The sequence below is a fragment of the Amblyomma mixtum genome, chromosome 2, assembly GCF_055824585.1.
Source record: "Amblyomma mixtum isolate Tamu chromosome 2, ASM5582458v1, whole genome shotgun sequence".
In the NCBI taxonomy this organism is placed as follows: domain Eukaryota; kingdom Metazoa; phylum Arthropoda; class Arachnida; order Ixodida; family Ixodidae; genus Amblyomma; species Amblyomma mixtum.
In genome coordinates this window covers 313,041,798-313,069,429 of record NC_143013.1, presented here as the reverse complement: position 1 = coordinate 313,069,429, position 27,632 = coordinate 313,041,798, and the positions used below count along the sequence as shown (strand labels likewise).

The 27,632-nt window shown below is 45.9% G+C and overlaps 1 protein-coding gene across 1 annotated transcript in view; it reads right to left on the bottom strand.

Annotated features, from left to right (window-relative positions):
• Positions 1 to 1,154: 1,154 nt before the first annotated feature.
• Positions 1,155 to 27,632, bottom strand: part of LOC149365003 (uncharacterized) — a 64,059-nt gene continuing 37,581 nt past the window's right edge. The window contains exons 2-5 of the mRNA XM_089570231.1: positions 16,052 to 16,241; positions 12,689 to 12,831; positions 8,508 to 8,658; positions 1,155 to 1,510 (exon numbers count right to left, since the gene is read on the bottom strand). Coding sequence (XP_089426357.1) covers positions 1,255 to 1,510; positions 8,508 to 8,658; positions 12,689 to 12,831; positions 16,052 to 16,241 — 740 coding nt within the window. The 3' untranslated portion in view covers positions 1,155 to 1,254. The remainder of the gene's footprint in view (positions 1,511 to 8,507; positions 8,659 to 12,688; positions 12,832 to 16,051; positions 16,242 to 27,632) is intronic.

Sequence of the window (27,632 nt, the reverse complement as noted above, 5' to 3'; positions counted from 1 at the left end):
GGTCCTCGAGACACCTCACAATCGTGGGAAGCTACAGGGAGTGGAAAATTGCGAGCGAGAAAAAATTACAGGAGTGGCACGGCCGACAGTGGGGAGAATTAAAACAGGATGAACAACATCACTTGAAAGATACCAGTTCTGACTTCGAAACTCGTACTTTACTGCTGACGTGGATACAAATGTTTCACGACTATGCCAGAGCGGGACATCTATAAAAGACGGCGAACATAATTTATATGTGTCGGAATAGAATGTCACTTTCTTGTCTGAGTTAGAAGTTCACTTTCGTCTTCTCAAGAAAGAAAGGCAGAAAGGAGAAAATGTGTTAGAAAGTAGCAAACTCAGTTCCAGGTGCCAAGCTGTGCGCTACACGACACGCGAGCACTTGAACAAGACTAAGATTGCTTGATGGTGCTTCTCTCTCTCTTATTGTTTCTACAGGTGGCACAGCGCTAACACGACAAGGACTGACAGGATTGAAGATGAAGCAATGCTGGTCCTGCAATCTTCGCTGTCCGTCCTGTAAACCCTAGCGCGGGCAGTGGATCGAACAAATGTATCGAAGCTCGTTGCCGACGAACCATTTGGCTGAACTCAGTCAAAATTACCTCATTTCAAGTATTTTTTCTGATGCAGTAGTTTGCATGCGTCTACACAGCTGACTTGTAAACGGCCCACACTGTTCTTTATAACTGAATATCACACGGCAAACATCGCTAGGCTCTCGCGCTGACAGCAACAACACAAAAACAACTTCGGGATGCAGAGTAAATTTAAACTCTGAAGCGGTCTGTTTACTCTGCGGTCCTCATAAATGGGGGTCTTCATGAATTACCTGCTATATCAATAAGGATAAAAACTGACCCTGCATGATCTATCTTGTTGCAGTCATGCCCAGTTTCATGCTCTTTGCCTTGCCTGAGCAGCCATAAAATTCCGAAGATAAATGAAGACTGCCTCTTGGGCGTTTGAACTCCAAGTAGTTTTTTTAACTTATCTGCCCCGTAAGCACGTTCAGTAACGCCAAGTGTGCGTCTTAGGTGCGGGTGCCTCCTCTTCATGGCCATTTCTTTACTTTTTTATAGTTTGCGCAGTAGCTTTGAGATCTCTTCTTCATGATTTGAGTCTAGATTCCTGCGTGCCCTCAGATAGATACGAAAGACCTTTATTTAAAAAAAAAATCACGCACCGCAGCTATGCTCCCCCCCCCCCGTTACCTAAGCCACCAATCGCTCTGAATGTGGCGGTCTCCCGTCAGAGCAGTGCGGCAGCGACGAGGCAGGCAGCGACAGTGGCGCCGAACATGCCCCTTGCGGTCGACAGCTTGGCCCCCGGCGTGGCGGTGGAGGCGCCCTGGCTGCACGTTGAGTCGTACGTGTAGGAGGCGCAGTGCTCGTGTATCAGCGGCCCCGACATCTTCTCCGTGTAGGTGCGGAAGAAGTCGCGCCCCTCCTCTCCACACAGCTCCGGCATGTGAACGTAGTAGCAGTGCACGTACTCGTTGAACGTGCTGCGCATGCGTGAAGTGAAAGGGAAGAGGTGGGAAAGAAGAAACAACCTTTGCTGTTGGTGCTGCAAAGGTTCAAATGTTCACTCTCTGTTCAAAGTGAAACACGATTTTCGAGGAAGTGAACAGGACGAAGAAAACTGGGCACAAAGTCAGAGTTCAAAAAACGAAGTCATTTCTGACGCGAAAAGTAAGGTTAAGAGATAAATGGAAGGATAGCATGCTCACCACTGTTAAGTCACCACTTTTGCACACAGACAAAGCACATTGGCTCTATAAAATCAGTCTTCAGAAGGCTCTCGCTTGTCCTTTTCGGTTGTCTACTCTACGGCACCTTCACTCATATTGATATTGACATTATCACCGCTATTTCTATAAATCGTGCCATGGTTTGCTCGAGTGCAAAGCATGCCCACAGAGGGACCAAATGCGCCGCCGCGGTGGCTCAGTGGTTATGGTGCTCGGCTGCTGACTCGAAAGACGCGGGTTCGATCCCGGCCGCGGTGGTTGAATTTCTTTGGAGGAGAAATTCTAGAGGCCTGTGTACTGTGCGATGTCAGTGCACGTTAAAGAACCCCACGTGGTCGAAATTTCCGGAGCCCTCCACTACGGCGTCTCTCATAGTATTAGTCGCTTTTGGACGTTAAACCCCATAAACCAACCTACCAGAGGGACCAAATTCACAGAAAACTATCGGTAAAGTTTCCGCGAGATTTTTCATACCTTTGTTTTTTTTTTTTAACACGGTCCTCGAAATGCTCAGAAACAAGTGAGAACTCGGTCCAAGATAATTTTGCTTGAAGAACAATTAACTAATAATAGATAGCGTAAAAATAATTTTCACCAAATACTTGTAGAAGTATTCGCACAATGAGAACATTCCTGCAGCATTATTATTTCCAAATTGCTGGCTGTTCACGAGCCAAAGTCGCTCTGCGGTTTGTGACTAATGAGGTGCGAATTAGTGAAAAGCTTTAGTGGCTCTTTTAATTTCGGAGTGAAAAAAGCTGTAGTTCCTTTATTTGCGCTTAAATCTCATGACTAGGTTTTTCTGGCATTTCACCGCCATCGAAATCAAACCACCGCAGATGGCTTTCAAGCGTCCGCCTCGTGTTCTGTACCTGAACAGAATCCTGAACAGAATAGCCTTTTAGCCATCGTGGTGGGTATCATCTATTCATTTTGCAAACTTATCTCTCTTATTAAGAAGTTGGTCGTATTAAAGAGGGGATGATTCATAGCATCTAATTTCCTTTTTTCTTAACGTTTACTAGCTCATAAACTGGGTTCCTTTACAAAGGTGAAGAGCAACTGCTACATTAGCCATTGATTGAATGGACGGTGGGAAAGGGTAACCTTGAGGTAAGATTGGTGAATAAACTAGGCGAAGTGCAATTGATACGTTAGCCATTCATTGAATGGACGGTGGGAAAGGGTAACCTTGAGGTAAGGTTGGTGAATAAACTAGGCGAAGTGCAACTGCTACGCTAGCCATTCATTGAATGGACGATTAGTGAAAGGGTAACCTTGAGGTAAGGTTGGTGAATAAACTAGGCGAAGTGCAACTGCTACGCTAGCCATTCATTGAATGGACGATTAGTGAAAGGGTAACCTTGAGGTAAGGTTCGTGAATAAGCTAGGCATGCTTTCCATAGCAAATTTGTACACAGATTTATGAGCACTTGAGCGGGATCGAAAGCTTTCTATATTTTGTATAAAGTGGTGGTGATATTCGCGCTTTTTTCAAAGCCATGCCTAAAGAATTGAATTTAGCCATTGCAGCAGAAACAAACGCCGTGCTATTCGATGCAGTAAATTCACTTCACCACGTGCACTAAATTTCTTACGCATCTCCAGGAGCTTTGAAACAATCGAGATATTCTGAGTAATGTAAGACATTTAAAGTAACGCTAAATCACTTCAGTAGACGCACTAACGGGATAGGAAAAAATAGGATAATTTGAGCAAAATAAAGCGCAGCACCTTCATCATTATCATCATCATCATCATCAGCACCTTCATACGTTGTCATTGTTATGCGGAATTGATGGTAAACCAGTTACTTATCATGCGCTAGGCGTCATTGTGCACTAAAGCAAGAATAATTTCATTTGTCCATAGGAATGAACGTAAAGAAACCGAAAAGCGGACGCTTAGTTTCGCGTAATTTCTTGAAGTTTGAATTTATGTCTATAAAATTTAGCATTAGACACCCTTGCATATTATAATTAGGTTCTTTTTATTCTTGTATTATATCAATGAGAAGTTTAGATAAACTGCCTTCGTCGGGAGCAAATTATATGCACGCCAGGATGATTTCTACGGCACGAGCTTTTTATGCGAAGCATATTGCTAGAGCTACCACTCACGCCGTCGCCGTGGGACCCCCACGTGACACCGTGACGTCAGACCTCGTGACATCGGATGAGAGAGCCGGCCTCCACCTCGCACCGTCGCCGTGGGACCCCTAGCCGTCACGCCACGTGACACCGTGACGTCACACCACGTGACATCGGATGAGAGAGCCGGCCTCCACCTCGCGCCGTCGCCGTGGGACCCCTAGCCGTCACACCCGCGCATTCCCGCGCATTTCGAACGCGCGTTCACACTCGGTGTAGGTGAAACGCTCGCTACACCGGGCAGGCAGACGCGGCTTCCGTGGTATTCCAGGCGCTCACCCAACGCGCGTCTCGGGGTTAGTCGGCGTTCCGCTGTAGCCATGCCGTTGTCTTCCCCCACGACGAAGGCTTCTAGTGGTTGTATTAAAATGACCAAGTATTCAACCAAGGAAAGCCATGTATTACCAAGCCTAGCCACTAATATGCCTCGGATTCCCCAGGCTTAGCCAAGCTGAGCCTCAGCAATTTTTTTTTTTGTTGTACTCTGCTTGTAAAGCGTGCTCTGCTGCAGTTACTAAATTATTGAGGGCAAGGCTGCTTTACAAAAGACTTGGTTGCTTAGTTGAGCACGTATGCTCTACTGAGGTCTCATTTTTTTCAGTGTCAGCCAGATAAGTCGGTTTCGGCCAGCCTGGCTCTCTCCTACTAACCTTTCTTACACCCTCTCATTTGCTTACCTTCGTGTCTGCTCCGCTCGTGCAGTCGCTCAATCGTGCAGACGCTCAATCAGATGCTGTTATCAGAGGTTCGTGTTAAAAAAAAAGTACTAGACGTGTTGTTAATACATGAATGCTTGCATGGTAAGGAGATAAAAGTGCTACTCAGCATTGTTGTTTGAGTTATCCGGTGTCAGCAACGTAGGCAGAACTTACTGAAATTTCACACGCTTTAGTGGAACATTTGAAGGATTTTCATCTAGAGTAGAACTTAAGTCCAGTTGGTCACACATGTTGAAGAAAGGGAAGCATGGCTTTAGATGGGACTCAAGAAAAGCAGCATTCTCTGGTCTGCGTCCTGTCTGAGGATTTTCATCGAGTTGACGCGGTATGCTACAGATTACCTCAACATGGGTAGCGTTGCCTCAATGCTAATTCATGTCTAATAATCAGCGTTATCATCAGTGCTCCACTGAACGGTGCCTTTGCTCTCCTCACTGCCAGCATAGCTTACATATAAGTAGGCACAGTACTGTGACCACACAGCAAAATTGGGCATCATCACCAACAACAAAAAATGAGGTGACGAGCCGCAGCAACTCATGTCCTGTTCCGATAGTAATAACCTTTCTTACTGACTTCTGCAGATTGGCCTACTTGTGGTAAGCGTGTAACGTCCTCCCCTTGTTCGTCTACAGATATGTGCGCTACTCTTAGAATACAATGAAATATAGTACACTTAAAATAGTGGCAGGTCACTTGTCAGCTGAACGGCTAAACAGGTATCTTGCCAACTTGTTTTAGTGCGCACTCATACGCTCACCAACGCCGATCAAAGATCATGCATCATGTACGATCTTGTACCGTTGCCTAGCAACCCGAGTTATTCGTGCAAGGTCGGGTAAGTTCGGAGGAGCGTCGCGCTAACTGCGCGAGAGGTTGCTCGGTAACAGGCACATGGGTCAACCTACCGGTGAAGTGGCACATCACTTGACTGCTGCACCACTGCGCTGGAAGTGGTATCAGGACTCACCACAATTTATATTTTTAAGTAGAGAATGACCCATTCTCCATAAAAGGGCATTACCACTAAACGTATCACGCTATACCCTTAAGGTGAAGCTTAACTGCTCCCAACAATTGAAAAATGAACACCTTCTTTCGCACGTCTACTCGGTTTAACTACGTTAAACCCCTACCATTTTTTTACAGTGAGGCACGCTACGTCCGCTCGGTAACTATCGAGATCTCACACTCAGTTTGAGGGAACGTGTTCAATTTCGGAGTTGCAGGCCGCAACGCTACGTATGCGAAGTGCAAACACTGCCGTCTGGTGATATTTTTCTTCGCATTATAAAGTCATTGGTGCTTGAGATTAATCTGAAACTTTCCGCCACTGCGTCCTCGTAGGCTGAGTGTACCTTAGATGAGTAAACATTAATTTTGTACCGAGACGCACCATGACCACGCAGTTCTTGTCAGACACTAAGTTTATTTGATTAAAAAAAGGATAATCTGTCTGGAATGGAAGGGCCTATGCAAACATAAGGCGTTTTTGTTAGCAAACATTGCTGAGCACGGACGACTGAAGGAAACTTTCAGGAACGAGAATTCTTGTGCATGGCTGTCCTAATAACGAAACACCTTATTACAACGTGCGTATACCGTCCAGAATGGTTTATTCTATAGCGAGAATGATCAAACTGTTTCGTTGTAATGTCATTTCTTTCTAATTGCTCTCTACTTTCATCCCTGTACAACGCTCTTGCTGTCATTGAGATAGGTCACACAAACAGTTGGATGGTAAGAATCGAAGAGAACTGGGCAGAAAGAATTGTGTACGGTCTTAAGTTCAGTAAACGCCATACTTCCACTGCCCACAAACAAATTAGGCGCACAAAGAACTGTTGCGTCAAGAAAACATTGCGCAGAAAAAGGCTACCCCATTCTTCTCGTTTTCAGCCAGTGAACACAATTATAAACATATACCCATACTTCATGTCGATAGTGATTAATAAAACTTACAGGCATGCAGCAGCACGAAAGGTCAAAGATCTATGAGTGAAGGCTCAGGTGTGAAGACTGGCGAGCCTTTCTAGCTCGCTTCTTCTCTCCACGAGCAAGGTGACAACCGCAGAGTCCAACTTATCGGCAAGGCTGATTGCAGTTTTGTCATTCAGCCACTCCACATCACTGCTCTTCGTCGACGTCTTTGATTTTAAATTCTCTGTAATATATGCGTCGACAGCCTGTCGATTCGCTTCCGCGCCGTTCGTTTTCAAACAACACAGAGCGACTTTTTCTCGTCTCTCGTTTATTGTTTGGCACTCTACAAAAAAAAAAAAAATGCTTTTGGCTCATAGGTAGATTCCACTGTGCACAAACAAGCACGAATAAACCACGGAATTTATAAGCAAGCGCTTTTCTCGCTAGGCCATCCAAAGAAGCTACGGAGGAAGGAGAAACGCCACTTCCGCCCTGCGCACGGAAGAAGCGGTTACGCCATCTTCACGAGGCTACCCCTTCTTCTCCAGTGCCTCTCCGCTTCCCGCGGGGGAAGCACCCATGCGCCACGCCCTCGACGCAGTCCCATTTTTCACCCTCATCTGCGATGTCTTCCCTAAACTTAAGCCCGCTCGCATCCCGCCGAAAAACTGAGTCCTTAAAACTTCTTCACTCCATAGTCCATTCTGCTAATTGCCTTTCAGAGGGTAAGCATATCTCGTTTTCAAAACCATCTGCAACTAGGAGCCATCACGATCTTAATATCCAACCTTTGTTTGCCCGCACTAACGTTTTCAAATACAGTTTTTTCCCGCGCACTGTGGAGAGTTGGAATTCTTTGGATGGTAACATTCGTGCATTATCAATCTCTGATTTTGCATCGGCACTTGAGTCGTAGCACATTGTATATTGTTGTTCTCAGCGTTTATATTTGTAATGCTTGTAATGTACCCTTGTATGAGTGGAATTGTTCCACATTTTTGTACCCACTCCTGCTATAGCCCCTAGAATGGGGCTGCAGTATTTTCAAATAAATAAACAATAAAAAAATAAACAAAACCGTTGCTATTTGTACCATAAAGTAGACTAAGGAATGACACGTGACTTCCCCCATGCTTTTCGCAACATGGATAGATTGGGCCTCTCGTGCGTTCTCCTTCCTCCATGGCAGAGGCAGTTCTTTAGTTGTTTTTAAAGACGCTATTAAGGCTCGATTGACGCGCCCTCTCTAAGTTGGGAAAACTTCTCAGAGAGGATCATCCGATAGACACGACAGCAGCTCGCGTTATGACCTAAGCCTCTGATGATTATTACTATGTTGATGATGGCGATGATGATAGTATGGGCTCTACCTTTAGGAGCGAGTGGTCGCCGCGGCGCTACGTTACAACGAACAAGCGAACAGAGGCTTCCAAATGGGCGCGATTAAGAAAAAAGCGAGCTGGTTACCACTGAAATGTACCAATTCGCCGCCGTGAAAGCATTAGCTGTAAGAAAAGGAGTGTCTGAACAGGAAAGAATAAGAATAGAATAAGTAAAAGAAAAACAGATTGTATAATTTGATTCGTGAAAGCCGGAACGGATTTCTTTTGGACTTAATTTTTTAGCCATTCAATTTTTCTTAACAAAACTGAAATAAAAACTGACTAATAATAAGCGAGTGTAATTTCGGTCTGACAGGCAAATAGATAACAACGCTCTGCTTGATTCCATGTGAATCTTAACTAGCCATTTGACACTGCTTTGTCGCTTCATGTTTGGGAAGAAATGCTACATTTTTTCCTCTAAAGTTTCCCTTACAAAAGCCTCTCAACCAGAAACAGCATTTTTAGCGCATTCTGCTTCAGCGACTTAAACTTAACCAGCGCACCCATTCTGTTTCAAATCGCACTAACCCAGCAGCGACCTGTGCGCGCTGCACGTGATCGGAAACCGGCATACCAGCAGGTCTTGCGTAGCCCTTCCTCGACGTTGGCAGCCTCGGTCATGTCGGTGGACGCCTTGGACCACTGGATCATGCTCTTGTATTTCTGCGAACACTTTCCGCCTTCCACGAAGAGGCTCTTGAAGCATGGCGCCAGGCGGAGGTAGTCTGCGCAGAAGCGAGGCAGTCAATATCACCACACTGCACTTCGTATTCACAACGTCCGCCAAGCTTAGCAATTAGAGCTAGCCTTATGGACAGGTGTACAAGAGAGGCGTCAGGTATTCTGTTCCTTAAACAACTGCGTGTTGAGATCACCAATCTCACCCGTTTAGAAACGCTGAGAACAACCGACTCCATGTAAGCCTCAGGGGATGACTTATAGGAAATAGAATGAGCATTATGACTATGTGGGGCTCGTTGTATTACCAGTACAGACGAAATAAGCCAACAGCCATGGAAGCCAAGGGGAGCGTAGGGAAACGCAGTTACTTGTTTTAAGCTTGGTGCTAACGAGGGTTGGAAATGAGTGTGCAGTCGTTGAGATAGATGATAATTTTGTAAAAAAAGAGAAAGAAGAACAACCGCGCTGCCAGTGGGATTCTAACCCGCGGCCTCCGAATGTCGTGTGCTGTGCTCTAAAAATTTTTAACTTTTCTTAGAAGTCATAACTTGTCTTAGGCAAGCTTTACTGAGTGAAATTTTATCCTTCAAAATCGCGTGCCAAGGCTGAGATGGTGTCGTTGTCAAATATGACAACCTAGATATTTTTCTTTTGTCATTGTTTACTTTCTCCCTGGTGCCTGCATCCTTCTTGCTGGCGCCAGAATTTTATCTCGGCTTCTGGAGATGTAAACAAGATTCTGCGCGTTTCTTTTCGGAAGCTCCGAAAGCGTAAGCACTGATTCCCGAATAAGAGGGTGATGCCGTATTTAAAATGCAGAGAACACGAGCTTCGTTGTTTTAATACTAAAGTGTGTTACATTGTTTAGTTTCCTCTCTCCTGATGAGTGCCGCGCTGCCTACAAAGAACGTACAAAGAGCTGCGCTTCGGGGAGGAGGCAGAATGACCGATGCACAACTTCACGCATGCCATCCGCAAGGGGAGAGGGTGAGGAACAGGGGCGGATGCCGCTGAGCGATATCGCGCAGCCAATTTCGCGCGTCATCGTTCATCACGCCACGAGGGCGAACGCGGACGCGTGTCTGGGGCCGAAACGGTGCAGACTCCACCGCGGCGAGCAAGCGCGGGAGCTCTGCGGCCGTGAACAAAAAGGAGCGGAAACTTTCACGCACGAAGCAGTTTGAGAACGCCGGAATGAAAGTTTACCGACAACCTCATCCATTCTTCTCTATCTCTTTTTCGCTGTTTTGTTTTTCGGTGAGGAGGCGAAGGCTGAGAAACCTTTCTTGCTTTTTGTGTTTAAATGTTTCCGCGTTAAGCTTTTATCTTGTATAGAAGCGTTTTGTTTTCTCTCGAAACAAGTTTTGGTATGAGTCTTTTCTTTTCTAATTTGATCAACATCCAGCTTTCTTTATATATATATCTCTCTCTAGCAGAGTCCTATACGCCCCCTACTTCAAGAACAGGAGGGAGGAAGGCCGCCCCCGGTATTATGCTCTTTCTTTCTGTCCCGCATTTATTCTGGCCATTGTTACTCTCTTGTTTCATTTTTCTATGTTCGTCTGCCAATTCGATCGCCTCGAAAGACTTCCGCTAATGATGAAAAAGGCTTAACAAGAAAAGAAAAAGAAATAGGTGAGGCCCGTCGCATCCTAAATGAAGAAAAAGAAACGTTACATTACATCACTGTGTCGCTGCGCTGAACTATTTCTCATGTTGGCGTCCGCTACATTCGGGCACTGAGTTTATTTTATTTTGGGGGCGGGGGAGAGAGGGGGGGAAGGTGCTTTTATTTTGATCCTTGGTTATTTATACCTTCATACCTTTCTATTTACTTCAGCGTGGGGTTAATGCTATCTCCATTTTCCTTCCTTTTATATCTCGCTTCCTGTTCGTGCGAGCCCGCCACGGCCTGCCCCACGGCGTCGAAGAGATGAACTCGCTCTCGCATGCCGCTGCAGGCTATGGCGCACAAAGATGTCGCCTGCGCCGAGCGGCACTGATGGCTTCGTCGATGACTGCAGGTCGAGCTGCGTCGAAGCCACCGGTGCAGTGAGATAGGCGCCAACGCGCACCACACAGAAAACATGCTTGATGCGATTCTTTGATTTCAGTCGACTTCGCGCTGCGTCGATTTGTACAGAAGCGAGCGCCGCTGAGGAATGAACTCGGGCGATGTGGCACAATGGGAGAAAAGATACTGTCGAGTAAAGGGTGTGGATCGTCAAAATCAGAAAGGCACATGAGTCAACAAATCGAGTGAGCTTTAATTTTATGATACTTATGAACATTTTCCTTTGAAGTAAAAAAAAAACAGTTTTTTTTTAGGTATTTTACCATGCGCGTAGTCGCTTTAGCTGTTGTTGAAAGAAAAGTCAGTGGCTGTGCTTGACTGAGCTGGAAAATGAAGGAAAGCTATTCGGAGGATTAGTCTGGAAGTTTTTTTGTTTTTTTTTTGGTGGCACCCAAAATAACACAAACTTTGACAGTAGTTTCATGGGTAAAAGTGCTGTTGGTGCTGTGCTGTGGAGAAGAAATAAAGAGAGAGGGAGAAGATAGAAGCCAGAATGAAAGTTAAATTCTTTGTTGAAACAGCGCAAAAAGTACACACGACAAACGAGGTAACACACACATAACGCAAGCGCTGGCTCGCACCTCACTTTTTTTTAATGAAAATCTTAAAATTAAAGTTAAATGATGAACGTGTGTTCGCAAAGCAATAATTCCTGGCTGATGCACCTCGTCACTTAAGCGGCGAATGACTACCAATTACAAAAAAAGAAGAGGGAAAAAAAAAGAGGGAAAGAAACAGATTCAACGGCCATAATAAGCGCGATAAAAAGAAAGTTGAAATGAATTTATTTATTAGCAATAAACAGTAATGTCCGGGTTCCCTATACAGTCTACGCAATGTCTGGCCCCGGCCGAACCAAACGCAGGGGATAGCCGGCAGGTATGAGATTGCTAGTCGAGTGCTACAGTCGAATTATTTTTAATGATGAGCCTCAGTAAGTTGACAAATAACACATAGACGGTACTAAGATGCTAACATCCTTGTTTTAAATCACCGACATATGACTGGTGTGCGAAACTTTTTATAGCAAAAACGTTTGTGATTTCTGAATTCGTCCTCGCAAAAAAAAATATATATAGATATCCTCCATCATCCACTTTGCTTGAAGCTCAAGTCGAGATCAGTCGACGAAGGCAAACGGAACTCCAGCATCTGACAGAACTCTAGCACCTGAAATAGGCTTTATCGACGTACTTTAGGTCACTCAAATTTCATGCGTATTTCATGACGTATCCAGGCCGTCACTTTGTCTCGTCCATAAGTAGCAGCGTCCATAAGTAAAGTTGAAGAGCCTCATAAAATGCCTTTCGCAGTTTTAGAAACAGAAAAGTGAATGTCGCACCCGTGGATCTGAGACATGGCTGATTCCACGCAACGTACAAATTACATGCTACAGTCACTCACACACAACTTGCCATGCTTGCTTAACAAATTCCTGTCTAAAAATTATGACTTAAGCACATGTAATAGAAAACAGACGAGTGAATTTTTGTTTGTCACCCCAGTCTTTGTGCAGCTAATGGTATTTTGCTGTATTTTCATTGCCCTTCAGTTTTTCATGCTGTATACTTTCTTGCTGAAGTGTATTGACAATGTCTTTCGATCATTCAATTTGTGTGAAAGTGTAACTGTGGACACGTGTTCAGAATTTTCTGTTGCCTATATGCTGTTGCCTTGTACGGGCATCAGGCACCATCAAGCTACCAATGGCAGCTTTGCGTCCCACTCTTCCCAGCTGTAAGGTTGGAATGGGACATGAATTTGTTCGTTGGAGATTATTTTAGACCAGTACTTTTTGCATCTTGTGGACGTTGGATATCCTCACATTTATACAGCTTTAACTTGTCGGTACTTAGCCAGTGAAGAAAAAAAACTCTGCAATGAAAACTGTTCCACATCATCCGGCTTTCCAAGACGCCAAAGTCATAGTATCTTCAAATGCACCTTCGAAAAAAGACTTCGCCGTAACCTCGATCGTGTTATAAGATTAGGAGGCTCACCATTCTGCATGCGTCCGGGGCTGCAGAGCTCGTTCATGACCTGCCTCGTTCCGTGCACGACGTCGTTGTAGAGGATCTGCTTGAGCCGGTCCGAGCAGCGGGACATGTGCTCGTCCACGCACCGGTGTCCCATCTTCCACTTGCTGCGCCCAGCATGCGTGCACGCGTGTGCGAGAAATTCAAAAGTAAGCACCGATCTTGCGTTCAAGAACAATTTTTTAAACCTCTGCGTAAAATCGGAAAAGGCATTGCAGAGATAGAGCGTGCATATAAGGACACTAATAAAAATAAAGTTGAATGGACGTTTACGCTTGTGCAACAGTTGTGAAATGTACACGCCAGTTTATCAACTCTGGGTAAGGGGGCTTATTGCTGGATGTGTTGGATATATGGGTAGAGGTGAAGGGTGTGCATGGATGATACCCTGCTGTGTTTCATGCTTACGACCGTGTTTATGCATGGCCACACAAGGTCGCTTATACATCCATTCATATTCATCCATGAAGGTGGGCGCCCGGCGGGACAGTCTCAGCGACGCCGAGAAGGATTAAAGAAGGAAGAGGACCCGAGACGTCACATGCGTTTTCATTGCGTTCGGACTAATTAGCATGGTTCGTTGTCATGACGCAACATGTTATAGCGCCAACGACAATGACGACGCACTAAAGAGACATTGGGAACAGGTCGAAGTTAGTCTATTCAAATACAATGCCGACATGCAAGCTTACAGCAGTCGACGACTAGAGTGTCGAAAGGAAAACGGCGACTTTAGTAATTTCCTCTGGACATATAACTGTCCAACTGATGCTCACGCACGTCCCAATTTGTAGTGATGTTCCTTGCGCTTTTTATGTGAAATATAAATATCTGTCGAAAGTCAGCGCTTATTACGTATAGCTTGTTCTTTCTGACTTGCTTTTTATTGGAATGAGACAACTTCCGCGACGAGCGAGTCGGTTACTAACGCATGAATAAAGTCTGTGTAAAAAAAACAAACAGAAACAAACAGGAAGGCTCACTGCTATGCCATTTAATTTGAATAAATGATCCAAGACAAATTCAACGCGAGCCGTACAGCTCAAGTAAAAACAAAAATAAAAGCATTTGTAACTTTCATGCAGTACCGATGGAAGATAGCAACGCACAGAACACCTGCTCTGGCAAGATTTCACCTACCGCCATTATTCGGCGGCAACTCAGCACATTACAGACACGAGACGTGCATTCCACGCCTAGAAGTCTGGTATTCCTGGCCTTCTAGGAATTTGCTTACGAAAACCTTAGCTAGAGCCTAACCAGCTACAGTCTGATAAAGCATATTTTCTTAAGGTTTGCCTTTAGGCTGGTAAGAAGGCAACAAGTGTTCGCTGTAGAGAACGGGTCACGTATAGGCTCAAACCAGAACATTGCAAAGAAAAGAACCATACTGTGCATTTGTTTTCTTTTTGTTCCTTTGCTTGCTTCTCGATTTTGTGGACACCGAAGTGCGGTCTAGCCATTGGTATCACGGCCACACATGGTTTGAGAAAAAAAAAAAAGAAAAGTTGTCGAAGCAAGAGCTGAAAACTTTCCAGCCACAGCGTACAACACTGACATCAAAGCTGTCAGCAGGAGATGAACACGTTTTTTTTTTACTTTTACGCCAAGAAAGAGTGACACTCCTGCACAAGTTGTCATTTCCGTGCAGCAGGCAACCGGCTTGAATATCTTGAAGGTGTAACCGCATATAGCAATACCCATTGCAGGCCTTTTGTGCAGGCCACGTGAGTTGCATGACAAATAAATATTATTCCGAGTTACTATGACATACCGTTCACAACAACAGAATTTCTAATCTAGCCGATTCCAGTGACCAATGTTCGAACATTAGCTAACGTGTTCCCTGCCGGAAAACACTGGCATCCAGTTCCGCGAACGCCGTGTTTTTGATATCCTGCACTCAATGGTTGTTTCGACAGCCACAAATAATGCAACTTTTCGCTCACAACAAACATCGAGTAGGTTTGCGAGTTATGGTTTTCCTGAAGAGGTTCTAAATTCACCAAGGCTAGCGGTCTAGCTTTGGGCTAGCGGTCTGTATTTTGTCTCTCCCGTGTTGTATCTCTTCGCTATAGGTTGGCATGATTCAATGAGGCATTGCTCAACGAACATGTCATTCAGAGGCTAGCTTCACTGAAGGTGTTCAGTTCTGTGTGTTCGTGAGGCTTGACGGATGCGCCTGAATGCACAAGGATACACAAACCGGTGCAGCCGGTTGTGCACCAGTTTTGCACCGCGGCTGTGGAAGTCAATCCGCAATTGTACTATGTGTATCGAAAAGCAATGAGTTCCTGCACACAGGACATTACAGCCGATGATTTGAACCTGAAACTGTACGTTTGCTTCAATTAAAAAGTTCCAGGCCAAGCGACAGTGCAAAAAAACTCCTATTGGCCGATACGTGATCGATACTTACTCGAAAACGCTGTTATGAGACCCAATGGCAGCGCCCAAAAACACCGACCCCCGTTTCTTCCCAACACTGAGGCGCCTACTATTACTTGGCTGGGATTGTATTTTTTTTTAAGTTTTATTTTCTTTTAGCTTAACTTCGCCGGGACGCCAAAGGTTACGAGGGAAGCCGTAGATATGTGGAAGCAGACTACAAGAAAAACTCAATGACGCTCGCTTGGGCGACACGGTGGAAATGCGTGAGCAGTCACCGTTATGAACTACGCTCATCGTCCACACGCCGATTTCTTTTTTTTTCTTTTTTTAATCTTAGTTCTTGGCGTCTTCGTTCTCGTCAACTTTTTGTAGTACTACGAGATCAGTCATTATCTGCTTCACATTCATAGATCCCTGGCTGTCCTCGTACCACTCCTGGCGCAGCGGTTAAGCGATGGGCCACTGCCCTGCGACGGCGGATGCTGCCATCGGCAAGGCTTGAGACAAAATTGAGGGTGCACTTCCGGGGCAACCTCTCATGACAAATCATTTATTTAACTGCCACCTGCTACGGTGGGCAGTCTGCTCACAATCCGGCGGGAAGGGCTTCACTAGAGCCATTAAAGCTCGCAGGCGTGTCGAACGCGCCGGCATGCTCTGTCAGTCGTCGACTACAGTGCCGGTCCGTCGCAGCGGATAAACGCGAGGCGCGTTTACGCAAGTAATCGACATGACGCTTCAGCCACGATCAGCCTGACGTCCTCATGCGCGGTCACCGTCACCGGAAGTAGCGACCAATGACCAAATGAAGCGAAAACTAAATGCTACAAGATAAGGCCTCTGGTTCCTTTACCAGCAGTATTTAACCGGCGTTAGACTGCTGGATTGCGTTATCGCTACACTTGTAGATGCATGCGATCGGGGTGGGCGCCATACCTGCAGAGTATGTCTAGCTCGTGCCTGGTCGATGCCAGCGCGAGCTCGTCCGACTCGGTGATGCTGCTCAGCTTGCGCATGCACGCGTCGAACTCGGCCATGCTGCAGCTGGCGTTGGACGAGGATCGGCCGCTCCGGCGGGAGAGAGCAGCCGCTGGGGGCGCTGGCGTCGACGCCACGGCAACTGAGGCTGCAACGACAGGAGACTGTTAGGTAATGATTTACTGCTACAGGATATTCGGAACGTCTTCCTGAAGAAAAGAGGACAATATCCGTCGCGGTCCATTCAGAAACCGGAATTTGAATCCAAATCGCCCATTGAAACACGCTCTTCAGTTTTGCCAAGCAAGAAAACTTGCTCGCGATAGCCGACTCATCATCATCATCATCATCATCATCAGCCTGACTACGCCCACTGCAGGGCAAAGGCCTCTCCCATGTCTCTCCAATTAACCCTGTCCTTCGACAGCCGCGGCCACCATATTCCCGCAAATTTGTTAATCTCATCCGCCCACCTAATTTTCTGCCACCAATTGGAATGTGCCATAAGTTAGGGTCGCGGTCTGGGCAGGTTGGTTTATTTTTATTCGAAGGAAAAGCGGCGCAACACACAATTAAGAGACATCATTCCAGCGCACAAAAACACACGGACGAAGAGAGTACACACCACGGACGCCGGACTTCAACTGCGGTTTATTCCACAAAACACGCCTTTTTATGTGCAAAGGGGGTACTAGTGACCCCTGGGGCTGAAAAGCATTTCCGTCACCAGATAACAATTATTCAACACATCGGCGCGTCTACACATCGCCTACCTGGTTTCCTGGTGAGTCGCCAGGTATGCGATGTGTAGGCGCGCCGATGTTCAAAACATCGAGTTCAAAACACAACTGTGTGTTCACTGCTCGGGGTCAACTTCGAAAGCAAAAAAGTGCGTCAACTAAACAATGAATGTGTGAAGAGTTTTTAGAAACACTGTGAGCATATGTTGCGAGAAAAAGAGACGCCCAGATATTTAGGTGCAACTGCAAGTCCTATTGCTTTGTTGAACAAGATAGTGCGAAGGGTGTACAGTATGTGCGTGCCCTTACTAGCTTTCGTGGGCATCTTAAAATCGCAGCGTTTTTGAGTTATGAGAGTCCGGTTTGCAGGAACACGCAGCATGAAGTGTTAGTTACTCGCAATATATCACACGAACATTGATTTCAGAGCGTCAGCTGTTCTTAGCTTTCTCCACTCTTTTGCGCGCTGTTGGCATTGGCATCCGTAAGCCGACCTCCCATCTATACGTCTAGCACCGGCCGCATAAGGGGAGGGTACTCTGATCACAAGGCTACTGCTGCGGTGTCCAACACAGACAACATTCAGGCAACCAACGCAAATTGCATGAAATACCTTCAACCCCACTAATGTTACAACTCACAGCCAACCCCTAATAGCCACCGCATCCAGGACCACGTCTTCCAAAACAGAGATCTGAATAATGATATGAAAAACACATGCAAAATATAACAACGAATTTCAGGGATCACGAAGATGTTACCGCTACCTTTAAATGAAGGACAATAACAATTCTAATATGCCTAAATTTCCTCATGACCACAGGGCAGCTAACGCTGGATCATTTGCGTTAAGAACTTGGAACCTTCTGTGTGTTTTTTTTTTTTAGATAATCTGGAATGATGTACGCCATTAACCAGAACCCCAAAGGACCCTCGGTTGCCCGTGTTATTTACGAGGTCTGTTAGAAAAGTATCCGACTTTATTTTTTTTTTTACGAACACCTGATGTATTTGAAACAAACACGCTTGCACCAGCCTACCTTGAACCTTCGTGCGCATGCACAAATTTTTTCTCGCCTACCGATAGCGTCAGTCACTAGCACGCAGCGTTTGAGTGAGGCAGTGCGCAGTGCTCTCGTCGGTTTTTTATTGCAAGGAAAATGGCGGAGCGACAGGAGCAGCGCTACTGCATCAAAATTTGCCAGAAACTGGGCGACAGCCAAGTGGAAACCATTTGGAATATTCAGACGGCTTTCGGTGACAATGCTATGAGTAGGACACAGATTAAGCAGTGGCACAATTGGTTTAAAGATGGCCGCACATCGGTGGAGAACGAGCCACGCTCCGGTCGGCCATCAACATGCCGAAATGACCAGGTCATTGCCGAAGTGAACGCTGTGGTGACGCGGGACCATCGTGTGACTATCCGAGAAATTGTGGAAGAGGTGGAAATCACCAATTTTTCTGCACATTCCATTATCACCGAAAATTTGGCCGTGGAGAGAGTTGTGGCGAAATTCGCGCCGAAGCTGCTCACGGTGGAGCAAAAGCAGCTTCGTGTTGAAGTCTCACAGGATATGCTGGATTCCACAAACAGTGACCCCGACTTCATCAACACCATAATCGCTAGTGACGAGTCTTGGGTGTACGGGTACGACCCGGAAACCAAATCCCAGTCGTCACAATGGCAGCATTCCACGTCACCAAGACCTGAGAAGGCTCGCCAAGTGGGCAGCAATGTCAGAGTGATGCTGACTGCTTTCTTTGACTCCCTCTGTGTGGCACACCACGCGTACGCACCCCACAAAGTAAACATTGACCAAAAGAATACTACAGGGATGTCCTTCGTCGCCTGCGTGCTGTTGTGCGGCGCAAGAGGCCGAAGTTGAGGTCAACAGGAAATTGGCGCATCTATCAGGACAATGCTCCTGCGCATTCCTCGCACTAAATTCACACTTCTTTCGCGAAAAACCAGACTGCTGTAGTTCAACAGACTCCTTACTCTCCTGATATGGCCTCCTGTGACTTCTGGCTGTTTCCCAAAATCAAGAGGCCATTGAAAGGAACGCGATTTCAGACAAGACATTATGGCTGCAACGACAGCTGAGCTAAACTCCATTCCGAAAGGCGCTTTTTCGGAATACTTCCAACAATGGCAGCACCACTGGGAGAAGTATGTGGAGTCCCAAGGAGACTACTTTGAAGGTGATTAGGTTTCCAACGCTCCAGTTATGCCAGTTTTTTTTCTTCGGCAAAAGGTCGGATACTTTTCTAACAGACCTCGTATGCGCAATTCTGTCCACCGTAAAGTGACAGGCAATGGCCGGCGACTGCTACCAGAAAAAGATATGCTTGCAAAGGAAAGTTGAATTCGCCGCCTACGTCAGCACTGGACCAAAAGAAGAAGAAAAAAAGACTTTTTCATTCACAGCTAATATGACTTTTCATTTAGAATTAGCTAAATGTTAGGTAAAGACGCGGACAATGATAGAAGCTCTGTACACCTCCTCTGCGACCGCTTTCGCAGAAAGAAAACAGGAGAAAAAAAAATGACAGCTATTACGATTCTCGGCAATACCAGAGTATTGAAGGACCCTGGTAACACGACTGGACAGCGCACCTGAGTGGTGCTCCAGTTACATTGTGATCACCGTCACTCAACCGGGGAACGGGGCATTGAGAGCTACGCTATAAAATTCGTACAGAAGCACAGCACATGCTACTAAAGCAAAGCGTAATAACGAGAGGGATACAAAGGACACATTATTGCAAGCACGATGCAATTAGAAGCGGCTGAGGAACTGTCCTGAACGCTTGTTTAGTAATGTTTTGCAACGAGGCTCTGTCGGGGCGCGTGTATTATAACAATTGTGCCTTAAACTTTCATCACGGGCTCCTCGCTGTCTTTCACAGTTAGGATGGTCGTTCGTTCTGCCTGAGCCAATCTTCTTGCGCCTCCGAGCCGTTCCATAATCTGGAGGCAATTAGCAGATATAAGAAGGGCTCAAGGGCTCAGATAACAGTCTGCCTATTGCGACGGTAGCGACTCCTAATCTTCAGCAGCGATGAGTTTCTGGTTTGCGAGCTTTCCGCTGCATCTATCGCTACTGGAATTAGGTTCGTCCCGAAATAAAAACAAAATGAAGCAAAGAAAAATACCAGGATGATAAACGAGTCTTGGGGACAGGACGCGCATCGCGCCATAAATCATCAAGACCACGGTCTTTGTTTCCCCCCAAAAAAGCTATTCGTGCGAAGAATTCGCCTTTAACACCGGTGTCTAAAAGTTGGATTATAAAAAAAGAGAAGTGTCGGGCTTCAGGCTTCCGTTCTGAGAACATTTTGTTTCAGAACAAAAAACACACTTTTGTCGTTGTTGTGTTTACAGAGCCATTCTTGATTACATGCTTGTTGGCAATATTGTTCTTGTGTAACATGAAAGCGTTTTGCTTGGTCCTTGAGAAGTTGCTTGGGAAAAAACAATGTGTCCTGATAGCCTGGTAACACTCTAATAGCACGGCCGCCTAACGTTGACATCCTTGTAGTAAAAAAGACAAGAAGGTTTGAAAAGAAAATAAGTTTTTTGTAAACTATCTAGTTGAAAAAGAAAATGAAAGAGAGGCGACTCTGGTGTAAACACGAGCCTATTGTTTGTGACATCAGCCAGATTGCCACCGGCTCGTTGTCGTTCGCAGGCTGCGCCATGCTTCGCGAGAGAAAATGCTACAGCAGCTCCCGTTTACGCTCATCCTTAAATTTGCATTGAATTTGCTCTGAACTTCGGCAGAGTTTGTCGTTCGCCTGATTCGAGATAAAACAGAAGAGTAAAATTCAGGCTTGGGCTAGGGAGCTCTTGCGTTTTTGCACTTATCGTACAGAGAAGCATCACTTATGCATTGCGCGTTGTTTCCTCAGATTGACGCTAGAGCTCACAGAATACGGCTGGCATTACGACGGTTGAAAAACTTATAATACAAACATTCAGGCTTTTTGGTCTCAGCTATAATGCTATGTCATTTTTAAAACACTCTGAATAAGTTATTTACTCATGAATTACTTGCTGCTCTTGTTAAAATATTAAGTTTTCTTCGAAAAGTTGTTCTCTAGGAAAAAACAAATTTGCCTGAACGAGAAAGGAGAACCTAAAAAAAAAAGAACTTTAACCTCAGTTTATACTACTGAGGATTTAAAGCTGAGGACAAAATCGTGCTGGCAAGCGCTTCTGGTTGCCGCTCTGTAAAGTTTGATAATTTATTCCGGTATCACACCCACAGCGCATTTCTTTCGTGAGCTTACTCTTCTAGATTTGAAAAATGCCCGAGCATCATGGGAACCACCGAGGCTACTTTCGTGTTGCTAAACTGAGCCCCGACGCTCGACCGGCGAACGAACGAACCTCCTCTCTTAGCCTCAAAGAATACGACGCGATCACGGTGCGCGTGAGCGGCGCTCATGCTGCATTGTAGCTGTGGCTTTTCCATGCACTACGCTGTAGCCTTGCTCGGACTAATTGACATTCACCGAAGTGTGATCTTGTGTACTGCGCATGCGCGGTAATATATGTATATTTTTTAATGGGTAAGAGCACGATTAGCAGCGACCGTTCCCTTTGCTTCTGCGGCGCGTCTTGTTTTAAGATGTTTTGATACCGCTTCCTAAAGACTTTGATCGTGATCCAGTTGTTAATAGCTCTAGAGTTTTGTTGTAGGGACATGCTTCGTTCGGAACTGCATTTAATACCGTCTTCTAAAGACTGTAAATAGTTCATGTACATAAAACCCTGCTTCACTGCAATAAATACTATGTTTCGGGGCAAAAAAGCTCTCTTGACGCTATGGATTAGCATTGCGTTCTTGAACGAATAAGACAGCGGTTAGAAACCGCTTTCTTCTGATAGCCTTTTCTGCTTTTTTAAAACAAAATTAACAGCACGCAAAACATTTAAGGTTTTCCCCTGTCGGTGTGTGGCATTTTAGGTTGCACGCTAAGGCTCTTTTGGGTAAAAATCAAATCTTTCACTCCAAATCAATTCGTTCACGTCTTTTTTTTTTTAACATTACCCAGCATGCAAATAATTTACCACCCCCTGCGAGATGTGAGTTAGCTTGTTGGTTTCATTCTGAGGTGTCCTGGAGCCAAAATCGCCGTTTAAAAGCCCTTGAGACGAGCCTGTAGGCTAAACCGGAAGTTTGGTGCACTGTACCATTGACAGAAATGAAATACGCACTCTTTTTTTCTACTTGCACATGCATAGTACAGAGGATAGTGAACCCGTGAATGTCAGGTAGTCGGATTAGGCTCCTTAAAACAGCTTTTGCTGCAAAAACAGGCAAGGTTTACGCTTGCTCTCGCCGAGTTCCGCCACATAAGCAGCATGACATAAGCGTACTGAATAATTATCTATTTGCTTTAGCCGAGAGCCTTACGCAAAATGTTTCCTCTGTGAATTTCTGCATCAGCCGGCTTCAGTGGAGCGAAGATCAGGTGAATTTTCTTGTTTTTGTTTCGTTTTGTTTAGTTTAGTTTTTTTTTTGCTTTTTTGTTGCCTTGCCGGGCACGAGACGCGTTGGAATTCACGTGGTCTTTCGGATAAAAACTTGTTATGATTGAGCGCAAAAATATCGGCAATCCAGCGCTTTCATTATTCGCAAGTTGCACGCGAGCACAGTACTTCCATGGTGTGCACTGATCCTTAGGTGTGCGCAACCCACACCATGCTACACCATGTACAGACAGCTCCGATAGGAAAGAAAAGGACTAGTCTAGACAAGAGTTCGAATTCTATGGTTATTCCTGCACTAAAGTTGAACATGAAATTTGTGCATTATACGCTTAGTTGAAAACTTCCTAAAAAACAGCAAGAACTGGTTGTCACTCGTGCTCGAGGAATAATTATCGGATGTGCTTCCTCTCATTTTGTACCTGCATTACTGTACGCGAGTTGATGGTAACTCAGTGTAAGAGAGCGCAAGTTTGCTATTTAAGGAAATGAGGAAATAAGCATCTGGTCCACATAATGAACAGTGAGGAGTGCTTTCCAAAATCAGAAATGCTTTGTTCTTTATTTCTGCTTTGATTGAAGCTTCTTATCAACATAAAGATATGAATGCAGTCATACGCATGCCTTTTGCGGGAAAAAAATTTATACTACAGAGTGTTCGCAATTTTTTTTTTTTTTAGACTCAATAGGAGATCGAATGGGGTGCGCAGAGTTTAAGGTAAGCTTGGCAGATGTTTTAAGCATGCACGGCAACTCATTAAGGTATGCCGCCGTCCCTTTTTCGAGTTGTTCCGTACAAAGCTGCAAAGAAGGTGCTTTCAAGAAGCGCTCCGTCAGCTCCGCTGCGAGCTTGACTTGAGCCTTTTGAGTTCCAAACGTCAGCACCCTACAGCGCGTGTTCAACGAGGGAACCTTGTGAACAAGATTTCTCTTTTTGTTTCCTGTCAAGAGAAGATAACTCTCCACCCATGTACTATTCGATGTCAACATCGACCGTCGCCAAGAAAGTAGATACAAGGTTTACATGTTAAGTCGCACGAAACAAGAACATGAGTAGCTGCGCAAAGCGAAAGAATCTACTCGAACGTCGTTAATACCACGAAAGAGGCAAATAAGTTTCCTCTGTATTTTACATTTTTGGCGCCGCGTCGAGATACAAAGGCGCCGAGAAGCTTTTGCGGTGATCTCGTTTGAAAGAAACCGTGAAGTCAGCAGGCGGTGAGCCGAGAGAAGAAAAAAATACACGCCACCCTACTGAGATGAAAAGGAAACTTTCGAGAGCGCGTTTCGCGTGGTCAGCAGTTCAGGAACGCGGCCTCAATGAAATTCGTACCGGTCCCAGCGCTCCTCGACGGTTTCCTCCTCTTCGTGTTCGGTGCTGTTCTTTTCTTCTGAGTATCGTATACGCATCATACTCGCTATGTTCGTTGCTATACAAAAGTTCCAGGTGTTCGGGATGCCTGGTTGCTGACGTTCTCTACCAAACTGGTCCTCTCTACAAAACTTCTCTTGCTAATAATGTTCTCCGTCATACTTGTCTTGTTGATGTTCTCTGCAAAACATGAACGTAAAAGAATAGATAGCCCCGCCGCGGTGGCTCAGTGGTTACGGCGCTCGGCTGCTGACCCGAAAGACGCGGGTTCGATCCCGGCCGCGGCGGCCGAATTTCGATGAAGGCGAAATTCTAGAGGCCCGTGTACTGTGCGATGTTAGTACACGTTAAAGAATCCCAGGTGGTAGAAATTTCTGGAAGCTATTCACTACGGCGTCCCTCATAGCCTGAGTTGCTTCGGGACGTTAAACCCCAATTAACCAAACCAAACCAGTTACGTTTTGGCCCTCGTGCGCGCCAGAGAAGCCTTCCCCGCCACCAGTGCACCTCAAAACAGTTCCTCATTAGGTCGCTCATCCTCTCTATCAGTTGTCCATTTAACCACACATGTCATCTAGCATTCATAAAAAATGCAGCATAATTGCTCGTTTGTTCGCGCGATATTTCTAACAGTGCTTCCCCCCTCACCCCCATAACTTATTCCCATGTATTAAAATAAAAGTGAACGCGAGACTTAATCCAGTTCGCATGCTCTGTCATCACGTATGAAGTTCTGCAGTGAATGGGAATTTCAGCTGAGAAATATATGCTCGTCGAGCGTTTACAATAAATATTGCCATGAAAACGCGCATAACCAAATATATTTCAGCAGCGAAGGCTGTTTTGCGCCAGAGCATGTACTAACATCCCGGCACAAAAAGAAAAATAAAAGGAGGGGCCACCATTTCGTAAAAGCTGGCGACGTGCTGCTTTTGTCTTAATCGTGGGTAAATGAAAGCGTATGAACTCTCGGACAAAAAAAAAAAAAAAGTGTGTGTGCATGTGTGTGTGTGTGTGGGGGGGGGGGGGGGGGGGGGGGGACAGGAAACGCGCAGGGTAAGGAACCAAACGTCAAAATGCAGAGAATTACTTAGCGATCCTCAGGCGACGCTGAGAAAACGTGCTCACTGAGGTCTGACAAATGCGGTGGAGATGGCCGCCATGGACAAGGAAGGAAAAAACAAAAAGGTGAAACGTGGTGCGGTGCGCGGAGAGACCGCATCGAGACGAGTTGCAGAGAAGGAGTAAGAAGGGGAGAGAGAAGGAGGGAGATGTTGTTGTAAACTGGAAATCGCTTCGTCGTGCCACGGCTTTCTCCCCGTATTTTCTTCGACTGAGCAAGCGACGGACAAAAGTCGGCGCGACAGGGAAAACTGCCTTTTTGATGGCTGCCGCACGGAGTGGCTGACGCGCGCTACACTCCGGCGGCCGAGTGCAGTGTGGCTGAGCTTGCGGCAGCCGCTGCCTCCGAGGCCGAGGGGGCTTATTGCCGAACCGGCTGTCGCCCGGGTTTACGCACTATCGGATCTTTAACGCCGTGAGGAGGAGCCGCGTTTTTTATACAGCAGACGCGAGGGAAATAACTCGGCGTGGGACACCCATATGAGCGCCTTCTTCTTCTTTGGGCGGCCTCCGGGCTCGCTTATAAAGTGTTTCCCGTCGTAGTGTGGTGGACGCTGGCGCCGACTGTGCTCGCTTTAGCGTGGTTCGGCTTTCTCTGACTCCCCTGAAGCAGAGAAATAAAAATAAGCTCGAGGGAGTTAGTGCCAAATTATGAACTCGATTGGAAACTAAGAAAAAAATTGGAGCGAAAATTTTGGTGTATGCTTGAGAAATATGCTGCGCACTATGAAAAACATATATTTTAGCGTCTCGTGTTTAACGGGCAACGATAAAAAGGTCGTCGAGTGCAATGAGCTTTTGTGAAATGTGCGCGGTAAACTCTGCCAGCAGTTTTCGGATAATCGCGCATTTGAAACGCCTTTCGTTTTTCCGCTTAGTTCCACAGCCACATCTGCAGACGGGAATGCTTATGTATATTGTGTTTCGTAACACTTGATAGGTTACCAAAGCCTCCTTATCCGTTGCTCCTACCAAAAATCACACCTTCTTCATTCCATAAAGAGCTTTTCGCCAGAACTAATCAAACCTGTGCGCTTGCACGGCGCAGCCGACTTTCGACAGACCATACACGATTTGCCAAGGCCATTAAGAAGTACGGCGTACGACTAAGCGCCGTTTAGGAATGCACACCACATTTGGGCCAGTTGAAAGAAGTAATGAGCCGTCACTTTTCACATTTTCGGCGCAAGCACCTACCAGTACAGGCGTGTAGGACTCCGAAACTATTCCGAGCCTCCACTTCGGGAACACTTCTTTCTTTCACTCCCTCCTTCATCCCCGTTTAGTTCTTCGTTTATATTTCCTTACGTAATGACACAAAGCCCCACTGCTGTCTTTGGTCATTGCAAAGCTGGATCGCGTTTTTTTCATTTCTTTCTCCGCATGATGCCAGGCTTGGCTATGTAGACATCTCTGCTCTACAGAAACAGAGAGGCTGAGCCGAGTACCTAAAGTGCTCGAGACAGACAGGCCAAAGCGAAGTAGATAAATTCGCGCGAAATAGAAAAGCAAAGCCAAATAGCTATTTGTGTGTCAGTTTGGCTCGCCGTGTGCATAAAATGTCTCTAAATATGTTTGTGCCAGCGCTACAAGTCCTCCTTTCATGCAAGCGCCAGACCGACCTTACCTGCCGGAAACGCCGCTAATTGCAACCAGCTTTCGCTGGATAATGCGCTAAGCCGGTAGGCTTAACTCTACTAATTTATTTTTTTTTACTTGTAATTCTGAGAAAATTAGGGAGTCTCGAGAGATTCTGAGCAAGCTCGGTGATTATCATGGCCTACTCTGCCTCCTCGCGGAGCTAGGAGGCACAGTATGACCTGTAAAATGTTTCCTTCACTTCCACCAACTATTTCCGACGGCCGTTGAAAATCAATGGCCAGTACCGAAAACTCGAATTTCCCTTGAAATTCGCCACGTTTTTAATCCTGACTTTGTAATCTTGTTCAGCGCCACGTGGCACGCGGTGGCAGCCACGCAAACTAGGAGCGTTTGCCCAGGTTTCCTGGGCTTGCTGCAGCGGTGCCACAGCGGAGGAAGTGTTCCGCCTCAGAAGGGTACGTTTCCCTCTTTCTTTCTGCAAGGCTAGTGAGAACAACTGATTGAATGGTTAATGAGTGATGGATATCTGCAGTAAAATATACACATTACACATGCTGTTGTGGAGGGCTCCGTAATAAGTTAGTCTACCTGGGGTTCTTTACCGTGCACCACAGTCTCATTACACGGGCGTTTTCCAAACTCGTCGCCATTAAAATAACCGGAAACTGCCGCAGGACAGGTAAACGATAAGAAAGAGAGAAACGCTTTGTTATTTTTTTGCTCCTGCTGTGCAAACTCCGCCATGCCAGCTCGTCGACATGCTGACAAGCTACAGGAAGCGGAAGCGGCGCTTGTTTACGCCATCTCCGACCCATCTTCAGTTTGTTTTGGCTGCAGTGCTGGCTCCGGTCATTAGGCTCGTTTTCGACTAAGTGCGCGGCGCAACTGAACACCGCAGCTTCCGCTTCCGGTTTCAGTCAAGGAAACATCCGTACCCAATGCTCTTCTCATATTTACGAACTTTTAGACGACCATGAGCTCGAATTTTTGGAAAATGGGTCGCATTCGCTGAAGTTCTCGCGTTCATTTTTTCTCCGACGTTAACGACGACGACACGGCGCAGCGCATTAAGAATTTATCACAACAGCTAAGGGAGCAGGGAAGTGCGTGTGACAGTTTGCGTCGTTCTGAATATCTCTTCCACGGGTGGATGCGAAAGACCATACCATCCTGCCGTGGTCGAGACGACTTTGAATTTTCATG